The 13,262-nt window shown below is 32.4% G+C and overlaps 1 protein-coding gene across 1 annotated transcript; it reads left to right on the top strand.

Moving 5' to 3' along the window:
- The first annotated feature begins 3,835 nt into the window (after positions 1-3,835).
- Positions 3,836-7,154, top strand: LOC107452792 (lost boys). Its single transcript, XM_016069373.3, has one exon. It carries the CDS (start codon positions 4,237-4,239, stop codon positions 7,096-7,098), a length of 2,862 nt encoding a protein of 953 aa, XP_015924859.2. The 5' UTR covers positions 3,836-4,236; the 3' UTR covers positions 7,099-7,154.
- The last annotated feature ends 6,108 nt before the right edge of the window (positions 7,155-13,262 follow it).

Raw genomic sequence — 13,262 nt, 5'->3', positions numbered from 1 at the left:
TTCTTTCATGTGCTAAATGTGTGCATTGTAAATTAGCTTTATTTTTTAAATTTAAAATCATTCTGATTAAAGTTATCAGAACTGATTTATCTAGAGTGATATAACTGTGGCATATTGTATATAGTGGACAGAAATAAATCTAATAAGACTAAGCTTCCATTGAAATATTATATATATATAAATATATATGTTTTGTTTTAGTGATTGTTTTGTCATTTGTTGCGTATTTTAAGTTATGATTTTTGTTTTAGCAAAGAAAACCTTTTACTGCATAGGCTGTTGTTTTTAATATTGAAGTTCTTTTGCTGATTAATATGGAAGGCGATGTAAAATATGGTTTTATATACTACCTGGTGGGCGTACAAATTGAAATTTTGTAAAGTGTTGCTAGACCAGGATATGTGATGAATAAATTGTCAATTTTGATTTGTTTTTTGTTTCTTTGTTATTATTCAAACATGTAATAGTTCCATTTTCACTGCGCTTTTATCCAAGTATAAGGAAGATGCGTGATAAATGTTACTGTTGGGGCTGAAATTTTGTACGGTCTATGAACTAGTAATCTTACGCGTGGGAGGGCCATATAATATTAATAATTCGGTAAATGTATTTGTATTATTAATTGTTTTCTTATTTTTACAAATTATAGTTGCATTTTCAGGCTGTTTTTATTGAATATTAAAAGTATAGGAAAGTCATGTTTGACAAATATGTTAAATTTAGGGTTCAAATTTTGTATGATCTGTGAACTAGAGGTCTTTAATCTTATGTGTGGGAGAGTCACATTACATCAATAATTCGGTAAATTTATTTGTATTATCAATGAAAGCTTTTAATAGTTGACGCCCGGTGGCTGAGCAGTAGCGATTCGCACTGTCGTACCACAGGTCCCTGGTTCGATCCTCGGGACGGGCAAGGTTGACTCGGCCTTTCATCCCTTCAGTGGGTCGATAAATGAGTACCAAGCATGCTTAAGAACTAAACACTGGGGATTTCGCGTTCGGCTGACCACCTAACCTGCACCCCAGAGCCCAAAGGTCAAGAAAACTGAGATGGGCACAGTAGGCCTTGGCCCTCTATGGGCTGTGGCGCCGCTGAGTTTAGTTTAGAGTTTTTTAATAGTTACTTTCTTAATTTTTTAAAGCATTTTCAATTTTAATATCAGTGTATTTCATCACCAATGACGAGATAATCCTTAAAATTTTTTTTAAGAAATCAAAAAATTTTTTTTGATAAAATTTTTTTTAAGAAAATTTTTTGAAATAATCCTTAAATTTTTTTTATTAAGAATTAGTTAAAATTTTAAAGAAACTTTTTGTTAGCAAAATAACTTAAAAAACATATTTTAAATTTTATTAAGTGCTTTTCTGAAGAAACATTATTTTAGAATTTACGTAATTTCACACTTTTTTTTGCAATCAAATGGGAAGCAATTCTAACTTTATTTCGATAAAATTTATAGTAATTTATTTTAAACAGTGGCTGCCATCACAAACAATTACTGAATGTGATGTAACACACTTTATTTCTTTATCAATTACGTTAATGGTTGGGTTTAAAGAAAGTCAGGCTATAATCATAGCATTGATAAAACAATTGTTTTGCTATAATATCCGGAGAGATTGTCAATGAAATCAAAATGTTCACATTTAGCGAATTCCAAAGTCATATTTTTTCAAGTCTGGTCGTAATCAGGTTCAAACATTTTCAATCACTTCATATTTTTGTGGGTTTTAGAGATTTAATTATTGGTAAATTGTAGTTGCATTTCTTTAGTATCCTTACTCGCAGATGCCATTGATAAATCAACACAACTTTGAAATTAATAGACTCGTGTAGTGTAATTAGTTTCTTTATTAGTGCATTATCGGTTCATCAGGTATCAACTGTCGCAATTAGACTTGTGTTCTGTGCATTTCTATCACATACAGTTTAAAACAAAGCTTAGGGAATTTTTTTTTAAGGCTGTAAAATGTCAGTTATTTCAGATGATAGCAAGTAATTAATAAATATCGAACAGTTAGTCTAGTGTTTTATTAAGACCCAAAATATAAAACGCAAAATCAAGTTTTAGAAGTTATCTTAAGAAGAGCAGCTACGAATATTTCTCATTATATTAATGTTCAGTAGAATTTAATCAGTTGAGCCAAAAGAAAAATAACATCAAATATCACATTATGGCCAAAGTGTCATTTATTCCTATTGTAATGTAAATTTTTTTTAATATTGTTATTATGTTAATGTTTATATCAATATTTTACTTGTTCCAGACTATAATAAAAACGTATAAAATAAATTGAACGGATTGTAATCATATTTCAATTTTTCACTAAATCTAGCGTATCAAAAACTCTAACTTAATAAATTTAACCAACTTAATAATATTAGGTCTTAACTTATCAAAACTTAGCAACCTACATTAAAACTACTTTATCTCCGGCTAAGGAATCCCTTTACCTGTATCATCTAGCAAATGTGTATACAGTGGGATTTCTGGAACTTATTGATGTGGTCCGCTAGCGCATAAGGTTGACTTTAGTGCCATGCGGGTAATTACACTATTTACTTTTTTTATTTTTAAATCGGCTGCAAAAGTGTAATCATGATAACCCTTGGAATTTTTGACTAAATCTATTCTGCTTGGAGTTTATCATTGGTTTTAATGATAAGTGTTTTGGAATAAATTTAAAAAATTCTTCGTGCGAAAAAATATTTAATCTTTAGAATAAGTTGAACTCCAAAGTAAATTTGAAGTTCATAGAAATCTCAGTTTTCTTAACATTTTTATTTGGAAGATTGATAATACCTCGCAATTCGTAACAGTTATTTTATTTTATAACCGTTGTTGGACAGCCGACCCAATTTTATGGACTTACAACTACTGATGTTCAACTCCGTAGCCTTGTAATTTTGAACCCAATCCACAAGGCAAGGGAACTCCTGGATCGAGTATTGGGAGAAATTTTGACTTCGTGGAGGACTTTTAGATGGATCTAATCCGCATTTGCGTTGCACGGAGAGGAAGACCACGAGAACCTCCCACGGTTAGCCTGGACAGCAAGGGGACTCTAACCCATGATCCGTCTACCACTGAGGATATTTCACGTCAGCACTGTGTTCAGTGCAAGCCGGATGCAGAATTCGTGTCGACTGGGATTCGAACCTGGTTCGCCTCATTGGAAGGCGAACGCTCTATCCACTGAGCCATCGCGGCTCCACATAACAGTTATTCAAATTATAAAGACTTAAGGTTTCAAATTCTGTATTATTCCTGTATTCGGATTGGCGTTGCGCATGATTTTGATTGTAACTTAAGCCAAACTTGCGCCATTTTTTTAGTAACAATTTCAAAAGGTTTATTTACGTAGTAACAATTTCAAAAGGTTTATTTAAGGTTAAAATCTTCCAATCCTGTGCGTATTGTGAACAGCATTCTACATACCCTCCAACATTTGAGGTTTGTGCGATGTATTTTTTTCAATGATAACGATCCTAAGAAACAATTAGAATTTTGTTTAAATCGTTTTTCAAAAAAACTGAACAAAGGCATGTTGTGTTTTAATCTGACCTTTATTCGCGATCACAACGCTCGAAGACCGGTTCCATACCTTCGATTCTTCCCTTTTTTCAGTTGTATAGGAATGTGCTATGATATTTTTCCTTTTCTTAATATTTTTCGTATTTAATTGTTAAAAATATTTTTTTAAAATTTCCATGATGCTTTCTTTAAGAGCTATGTTTATGGCAGTTTTCAGTTCTATATAGTTTCCTAACTTAAAAGATTTTAATCTAGTTAAAAATCAAGATAGAAACTAATGTACATCCTTCTTCGATGACTCTCCACACTCTACAGGTGAACGCATGCGAAATGTTGTGTTGCCATGGGTAGAGAGTTCTGCTCTACGCCACCTATAGCCCATTTCGAGATTTAACAATAACGGGGCTATTACGCTAGGAAATTACTTTTGTATAATAGGAATTTTCTAATAGTAAATCCGCTGATGTCTACTAGGTAGCCTATAGAGATAAGTACATAAATACTAGGAGCTTATAATATGTGCCGCGGTTGAATCTACTCGGAGAAGTTAAACGATGCGGCACTTTCATCCATACATAAATATAGTATGAAATTTTGAAACTCAGCATAGGCATGATATTTCTGATGAACGTTATCGATAAAATATTGTTTCTTTTTTTCTTTCTTATTAAGCGCAAGTTTTCTGTCTATTACACATCATGGAAATAAGTTTTCCATCATCTTATACGCAAAATAATGAAAGAGAAATCGAAGTCTTGAAACGTGCTGATAATTTTCTTCGACAGTTTCGCTTTTTGTACCCGGCAAGACCCGAACCTCCGTTATATTTTGAAAATGAATGCAAAATAAGGAAACTTACGTGTACAACACTCTGTCCAACAAGGATTACTAAGACTATTTCACTAAATGAGTGGAAAAATAGCGCTCAATTTTTAGCTGATTACGTGGAATACAAACCCGCAAAATTTCCACAAGAGATTCCTTATCAACTTTTCTCCCTAGACGCCATTTTGAAAAAAAGAGAAGGTACTAGTTTAGAAATGTGTATGCTTTTATGTTCTTTTCTTTTATCATCAAGCTATGATGCTTTCGTGGTTCAAGGATACGCTACCCAGGCTGTGACTGAAAAGCTACAGAAAAGTACGTCAAATCCTCTGGATCATATATCGGAGAAATTTAAACATTATAGGGAACTTTACGCAAATAAAGACATTAAACCGACAGGAAAATACTACCTTGATTTCTATTCAGCTAAGAAATACTGGATGGCAGGGAGTTATGATGTTACGAAAGAAACTACGAAAATAATACCAGAAAAAATTGATGTAACTACTTCAGAAAAGGCTATTCACTTTTGGGTTCTTTTACGAAGTTCTGAAAATAAAAATATTTTTATTGAAGCATCAAGTGGTGAATCTTTTTTAATTGATGAACCTAATTATTTAGGCGTGGAATTCTTGTGGAACAATAAAAACTTTTGGTACTATAGAGGTGAATATAAGGGTTCTTGCAAAGATATTAACTTTGACTTGACTGAAATTATGGAATGGGAACAATTTCTACCGACTTACAAGATTAAATCCAAAAGAGATGGTTCTCAAATTCGTATGCCTGATACGTGGATACGTGAGATGGAAATAACGCAAGAAGAGTTCGAAAACCGATTCTCCCCTGATGGTAAGTTAATTCGGTACAACATGGCAGAGGCGATAAAACATAATAGTGATTCTATAAAAAATGGTCAAGTTCATAAAATTACTTATTATAAAGACAGTAGTTATAAAGTACCTGAAAAAATATTGTTATTCTTTGAAGGTAGGAAAGACAAATTACAGCATCGTTTGATTGATTGCAATATTATGATAGCGAAAGACATGTTTTCTAAGGGCCGAGATGACGCCATGAAAGAACATGAATACTGTCTGAAAGAAAATCCCAAGTTTATTCAAACTATTAAATTTTATTCAAACATGCGGAGTGATAATTTGCTTTCTAAGGAATGGAATAATAAATTTGTTAAAGAAATTTTTGTCGATCGAATTGATCGTTTGAATTTAAGAGAAATAGTTTATGACGATGAAAATGTTCTTGAAGATAAGAAAATGTTTAATGCTGGAAAACAAGATCTTTTAGATGATAGTGGCAAAGAAAAAGAAGCTTTTGAAGTTAAATATCATATCGGTCCATCAATGTTCGAAAATTTCGAAATTCTTTTTGAGGACATTGAATTTTCTGAACTAGATATGCAAACATTTCTGCAAATAATAGATCCCGCTGAAAGATACGTTTCAACGGATTCTGATTCTGAAAGGGAAGAAGATAATGTTACGGAAATTGGAAGAGAAAATATTTCCATTGTGGTTGATAAAAATTTTAAGGAAAGCTCTGAATCTTTTGAAAAGAACACGAGAAATAAAATAAATAAAGACTTTCCGGATGATTTTGTGAAAGAAGATATTGATGATGACAGCAATTTTCGTACGCATCAGATAAGTTTGGTGAACGACATCACTAATGAACTCGAAGATAATGCAAGTGAACAAGACACGTATAGCTCTGATGATATAGAAATTAAACATTATGCATCTCACAAAAGCACTCTTGAAGATGATGAAATAGAAGTACAACAGGAAGGAACATTAAAAGTCAAATCGAAAAAGGGTAGTAAAGACATAGAAGTTTTTGACGATATAAATTTCGACGATTTATCAGACGAGGAGCTACAAACAAATTACAAATTATACTTATTTAGATTATGGGAAAAATTTTCAAATGAAGCCAACATTGATTTGCTTTTTATGCGAGATTTTAGTGACAGCCATGAAAAGAACATTCTGGACTCAAAACGGAAAATTATACGAAAACGTAGAAAGAACATGCGATATCAGCAACGTCTTGAATACGGCAAGCCTTCCATTCGTGTTTATAAAAAGAAATTAGATGAGAATTTGGATAAAATGCCTTCTCACGCTGTTAAACTAGCAGAGAATTTTCGACTAGCTGAAAAATTTCCCGGTTGCAACTTCACATGTCTTGAAGAGTTTGAATTTCCAATGGATGCTTTGAATGAATTCGGTAATCATGCCAAATCTGAAATTATAGAAAAGGAATGTCTCCAAATTTATGACACCGGTATAAAACAGATCAAAGAGGCGGATAAAGTTAAGAAGGAAAAAAGAATAGTATGCTTTAAAAAAGCTTTTTCATTGGATCCTACAGTTCCTGATGACCATTCCATTAACGAAGTTTGGTATTTGCCTGAAATTTGCAGCTTCAGAATCGATTTTCATTATCCCGAAGGAAAGAGCGGCGGTAGAAAATTGTTGCTTACAAAACCTGTGTGTAAAAGTACTGCATTTAAGTTCCGAGATTACTTATTTCGAGAGATAACTCCCAGTTATGAGACATCAAAAATAAGCAAATCGAGACTCTATTGCTATTTGGTAAGTCTTTTGAAAGAAGAGCCTGTATTTTTGAAAGAACTCGAGTCTTTCGAGAAAGACATGGAAATCCCTCTCGCTAAAAGAGAGATAGAAATTCGAGATTTGTTTGGCGATTAGGTGAAATTATATTGATGTGAAGATATTAAAAGTAAGGAGTTTACGAAAAATAAAGTTTGCCAAGCCATTCAGTTTTTTTTTGTCACAACATTATAAGTAGTTTATAATTTGAAATTTGCTCCGAAACGACTTCTGAGATTATATTCTCAGATGTTTAAAGTTGAACTAATAATACCGTGCAAATTTGCTGCCATTTTAATATGGAGCAAAATTGAACTGCGTTTCCGTTAAAGTTACATCATAGTACCATATAATCAAGTTTAAGAAGTAACATTGATTCAACTTCTCACTCTAGTAAGGTTGAAACAAAAAGTTAAAGGAAATGGTTGGAACAACCATCGTTTAAATATTTCCAACCGTAAAGTTGAATTATCATATCCCTGTTACCTTTTATAGTTTACTGTTCCTTTATTTTTTTGGCACCTTTTTTTATTTTGTTTTATTGGCCCCTTTATTTTTTTGTATAAATAGTTTATAATTTAAAAAAATTCACTTTCAAAAAAATTCACTCTATGTCGAACCCATAATATCTGACCTTTGAAGCGGAATACCAGGCAAATTTACTGCAACTTTAATAAGGTGTCAAATTGAACTGTATTTCCGTTCAAGAGGAACTATCATATCGTGCAATCCAATACTAAGAAAACACAAATATTTTTATTTCTAAATAAATAAAACTTCTTTGAAAAAAAACGCGCTAAAAAGCAGCAGAAATTTCAGAAAAAAGTAGCAATAAAGGAAACGAAGGAAATAAAAATAAAAATATGACCACCGAAGCCGACGTCTTCTACCGGCCTCGGTAGCCATAAATTCTATTAATTTGTTACGTATTTCTTTCTCTTGACTTTTTTCATTTTATTCTCCATCTGCGCATTGTAATAGAGGGCGTTGTTTTCTTTTCATTCAGCTTGCTTGTGAAATCGATGTTTGACCTGTGACTAAGTGCGTTTTTATTTTTCTGATGATTTTGTTTGAGTTTCTTTTCTTAATTTGTTATTTGTATTTCATGTTTTTTTCTCGACTTCTATACAAAACCATCGGGGTACTGAGGGAGGTTATTTAGGCATTTGCTTCTCCCTCAATTAGAAATGGTTTTGTTTTTATGGCTACCGAGGCCGGTACCCTCTGAAGACGTCGGCTTCGGTGGTTATATTTTTATTTCCTTCGTTTCCTTTATCGTGCAATCTAGTTTGAGAAGTTATAATGGTTCATCTTTGTATCCTAGTAAAATTACTGCAGATCTAAGGTGATACATTTTGATTTAACTCGCAACAAATTTCTAACAGTGCTACGTAATAATAATGTACCTTTTAATCCAATTAACTATTTCTTGTCCCTTAAATTGTAGTTTTGTTAAAAGTTTTGGATTCTAATTTGAAGTCTCATACCTTCAATTAAATAAGTCTTAAAATGTTTAAATTATACAGAAGTTGAAAAAATATCCTTGAAGGAGGAAAAAAGTAAAATGTAAAAGATAAAAATTCAAGTGTTTAAAAATGTACTAAGATGTATAAAGATAAAAATGTCAAATTCAGTTGAAAGTTTTATTTATTTTCGGCTCAGTTTCGAAAATAAGTAGTTCGCGTAAAAGCGTATTTAACAAACACAATCTTGAATGAAACTCTATAGCAGTATGTTAGTTTATTTAAATTAAAATTTTTTTTACATTGAAAAAAAAAATATGGAAGATATTTGCTAGATTGTTATTCAGGAAAGTAATTATTCTTACATTCAAGTGCACTGAAATTCTCTTATATTAAATTAAGAAAATAGCATTATTTACAAAAGATTCTTCACACGACAAAAGTAATTAATTTAGCTGAGCGATCGGAGGCCTTAATAGTTATTTTAACTTTCCTTTAGTTTATTCTTGAGATAAATTACAAAACTTATCGATGCAGAGGAAGTTGTTAGTGCAGCCGACACAAATGAAAATTATTCTGAATTACTTTTCCTTTTGATCATTCATAATTGAATTAGAAAGAGAACTTTTCTGTCTGTCCTGATCTGTTAACTTTATTGTTTTCTGTTAGTACTTTAAAAGTTTTATGCACATATAGTTATCGTCAAGTGTATTTTATTTTATTATCGTCGTTGAACAGCCGACCCACTTTAGGGCTTACGACTACCAATGTTCTACTCAGTAGTTTTGTAATTTTGAACCCAATCGAAAAGACAAGGGAACTTCTGGATCGAATATTTGCTTTCTTGGAGGTCTTTTTGATGGAACTAATCCGCATTCGCGTTACATGAACGCCCACGGTTAACCTGGCGGCAAGGGAACTCTAACCCATAATCCATCTATCACTAGGAATATTTTACGTCAGTAGTGTGATCGGTGCGAGGCGGGTGTGGAAACTGAATCAATCAGCCATCGCTGGGATTCGAACCCGGTTAACTTCATTGGGAAACGAGCGCTCTATCCCCTCAGCCACCATGGTTCCGTCAAGTGTATTTCGAGGTACTGGTGACGTTGTTTATGAATTTTGTTACATTTATTATTATAATTTTTTTGTTTTTATATAAAACCGTTGGTGAGCAGCAGACCCAATTTTAAGTTCACGACTATCAATGTTCAACTCCGTAGCCTTGAAATTTTGAACCCAATCTAAAAAACAAGGGAACTTCTGCATCAAATATTGGGAGAAATGTGCTTTCGTGAAGGTCTTTTTGATGAAACTAACCCTCATCTATGCTACATGGAGAGGAAAACCACAAAACCTCCCACGGTTAGCATGACAGCAAGGGGACTCTAATCCATCATTCGTCTACCACAGATGATAGTTTACGTCAGCACTGAGGTCAGTTTGAGCCTGGTGCGAAATTCGTATCAGCCACTGCTGGAATTCGAACTCGGCTCACCTCACTGAAAGGATATCGCTCTTTCCCCTGAACCAGCACGATACATTAATGATAGCATTTAATTTAATGAAATGTTTAAGAATTCAGAAGAATAAGAAGAGTTTTAAGAATTCAGCGATATTCCAATGAGGGGCCGCTGTTACTCAAGGGATAGAGTATTAGCCTTCCAATGAGGTTATGCAGGTTCGAATCCCAGTAGTGGATTGTTAATACGAATCTTGCTCCCTGCTCGCATCGATGACAGTGTTGACGTAAAGTGTCCTCAGTGGTAGAGGGATGATGTATTATAATTCCCTTGCCGTCGAGGTAACCGTAGGAGGTTTTGTGGTTTATCTTCTCCATGCAAAGCAGATGCGGGTTAGTTCCATCAACAAGTCCTTCACGAAGGCTAGTTCGTCCCAACACTTGATTCAGATTTTTCTTGTCTTCTGGGTTGGATTTAAAAAGTCAAGGCTACAGAGTTGATCATTAATAGTAGTAAACTCAGAATTGTTCGGCTGTTAACCGGTGGAATAATGTTGGTCATAAAATAAAAATATTTCGACTATTCTATTAGTTTATGTACTAGCAATATATTAAAGCTTGTATTTCCTTTTCATTTAATGTTATTTTCGAGCATGGAATTTCCATCAAATCCTTACTGTTATGAAGATTGAAATTTTTTTTAATATACTTATTGGAGTAAGTTGTTTATTTATAAACAAGAGAATTCAATCATTCGAATACATAACTATCTCTTTGGCTGACTTTTATTTTGAGTCGCAAAATGTGCATTTAAGAAAATTGATGTAGCCCGAAATGCTTATTCTATTCAAAGCAAATTAGAAAATTCCATTTTATGAACGTCTCTCCTAATCGATCTGATTGAAATTTTCGAACGATTTTTTTAAATAAAAAGTTACCAAGTTATCAAGTTCATCCACTATTTAAATATTATTGTAGATTTTTCATTTTCAAAAATTTAACATCACAAGTATAGTTGTGAAAAATTCTGTCGAATAAATTTGACTGTTTTTAAAACTGAACTTTTACTCAAAATTTTTTAAGCAGATGGTCTCATATAGCTTGTGCTTACATTTTGTTGTTTAGCAGTGTAATTCCAACTTTTATTTTTATCTTATTAGAATACTTAAATAATCCATTATTTTGAAACTTAATTCATATGCCTTTCTTCTCAAGTTATTAAAAAGTAACCCCATAACTGCAATAATGTAAGCTCTTATTTTGAATACAATAGCGTATTGATGAACAGAAATCATTAGCACGTTAAATAATTATATATTACTTTTTAAAAACAGCATGGTATATAGTTATTAAATTAGTTTAAATGTTTAAAAACACACGGTGGTTTCTTTGATGATACAACTTAAATACAACTTTTTATTTAGGTCAAGTGGACCTCCCATCTTACCATTATTAATTATGCCGAAATTAAACTGACGGACTAGTGCTTGAACCTGCCAAGCTAAATTTTTCAGAGTTTTTATGCTGATAAATACTGATAGCAAAGGAGTCTGGTGGAATAACATTCTGTGTGAACAAATTATGTTACGAAAAATCGACATAGTTGAAGGCTTTAATATAATATTTTTTAAATTTTTGAAAGACTCTTAATCAGTAAGAAAATGAAAACATATTTTTGGAGGAATAATAACTGTAATTAAAACTTATAATGAAAAGTTTGCTTACTTTAAAACTTCATGCATCTCGCCATTGGAAAGAAAGCTTAATCTTTGGTTAATACTTTTAAACTTTTTATAATTCCTGTANTATATAGTAAGACAATAACTAACTCAACTCGTGCCGCCCCACGTTTTGCACATTATATCTGTCTTTCCCCTTTACTTTTTTTATTTGGTTGTGACCGAGGAACTTTGGACTTAATTTAAAAACAGATCGAAACTAAGTTCTCTGGATTGCAACTAAATCTATTATCTGCGATTCTCCTCTTGTATCTTCAAAATGTTCTTCTTAACTTCTTCTCAGATGTTCTCCTTTTCTTCGATGGAGGATTTTTATGTTCTGTACTACCAACATTTGCTCAATTTTTAATCCCCTTTTCTCATTTTTACTTACCTCTCATTACCTCTTATTTTTACTTACCTTGTTTATTCTATATTCAATAACAGTTCAAACAGTGCTCTTTGAGTGCCTCGAGAAATTGCAGAATTAATGGTACGCTGCACTGCTGGAACAAATTTGTACTACTTGGTAGGATCATCTAAGGAGAGTTTGTACAAGATTTGAATAATAGTGCTGTGTACTTTCGCAACTGGACCGTTGCCCCATAGTATACCGGGGTGGGGATACTAATGTGATCACTGTCACAATAGTCTTAAAATTGTTTCGAAGTAGAAGTAGTACCTTTGTCTGTAATCATTCGATTTGGGTTTCCAAAAATCGTTTCTTGTTGTTCAAGTTTTACTACAACATCTCGTGATGATGTACTTTTAACAGGATGCAACAACCAGGTAAAATTTGGAAATGCATCTATAAGTGCAAGGATATGGTCATAATTTTTATTTATTGATGGCAAAAGATGCCAAAAATCATCATGATATGTGCTTAAGGATACATCCTCTTTTGGTATAGGGTGTAGAAAACTTTCCCCCTTTTTCTATTAACCAGTATACATTTTACATAGTAATTAATTACTTCTTCGACGCACTTCTTGATATTAGGAAAAAAATAATTTTCTTTAATTAGATTTTCAGTTTCACTGACAGCAAAATTTCCTAAATTATATGCATTTTTCACCATTTCAACCTCCATGCTCTTAAGAATAACCAACCTTAATCATTTACAATTTTGAAAAGAACATCATTTTTAAGAAAATAGTCATTAGCTTTACCATAATAAATCAATTCTTTGACAACTTTGATGTATTCATCATTTGCCTGTGCAGATATAATCTTACGGGTTATTTCGGGATAGTTTTCTTGATACGGGAAAACGGCTTAAAGCATCAACTTGATGTATTTGTATTGCAGAACGACGAATTATTTCGTAATTAAATGTTTCGAGATATATAACCCATCACGCAATTTCAGGAGTTATTGCCTTTTTTCCATTGTTTTTTAAAAAACGGAACAATCATTATCTATTTTAAATTTATTCCTTAACAAAATAGATACGATTTTTTTTAATGGTTAACAATTCTAGTTCATAACTCGAATACTTTTCTTTCAGAACTGTTGTTTTTCTATTCATGTAATGCACAGGATGGAGTTTTCTATCATCAGCTTCTTGTAACAAATTGCATCATAACCAAATTTAGAAGTATCAGTGCGCAATTCTGTTTC

This window comes from Parasteatoda tepidariorum, chromosome 3, assembly GCF_043381705.1.
Source record: "Parasteatoda tepidariorum isolate YZ-2023 chromosome 3, CAS_Ptep_4.0, whole genome shotgun sequence".
NCBI lineage: Eukaryota > Metazoa > Arthropoda > Arachnida > Araneae > Theridiidae > Parasteatoda > Parasteatoda tepidariorum.
Note: the sequence above shows the minus strand (reverse complement) of the source record. Positions and strands in the feature narration are given on the sequence as shown.

Bases quoted from the DNA above. Each gene is read 5' to 3' on its own strand.
- LOC107452792 (XM_016069373.3), top strand. From the start codon at position 4,237: ATGGAAATAAGTTTTCCATCATCTTATACGCAAAATAATGAAAGAGAA.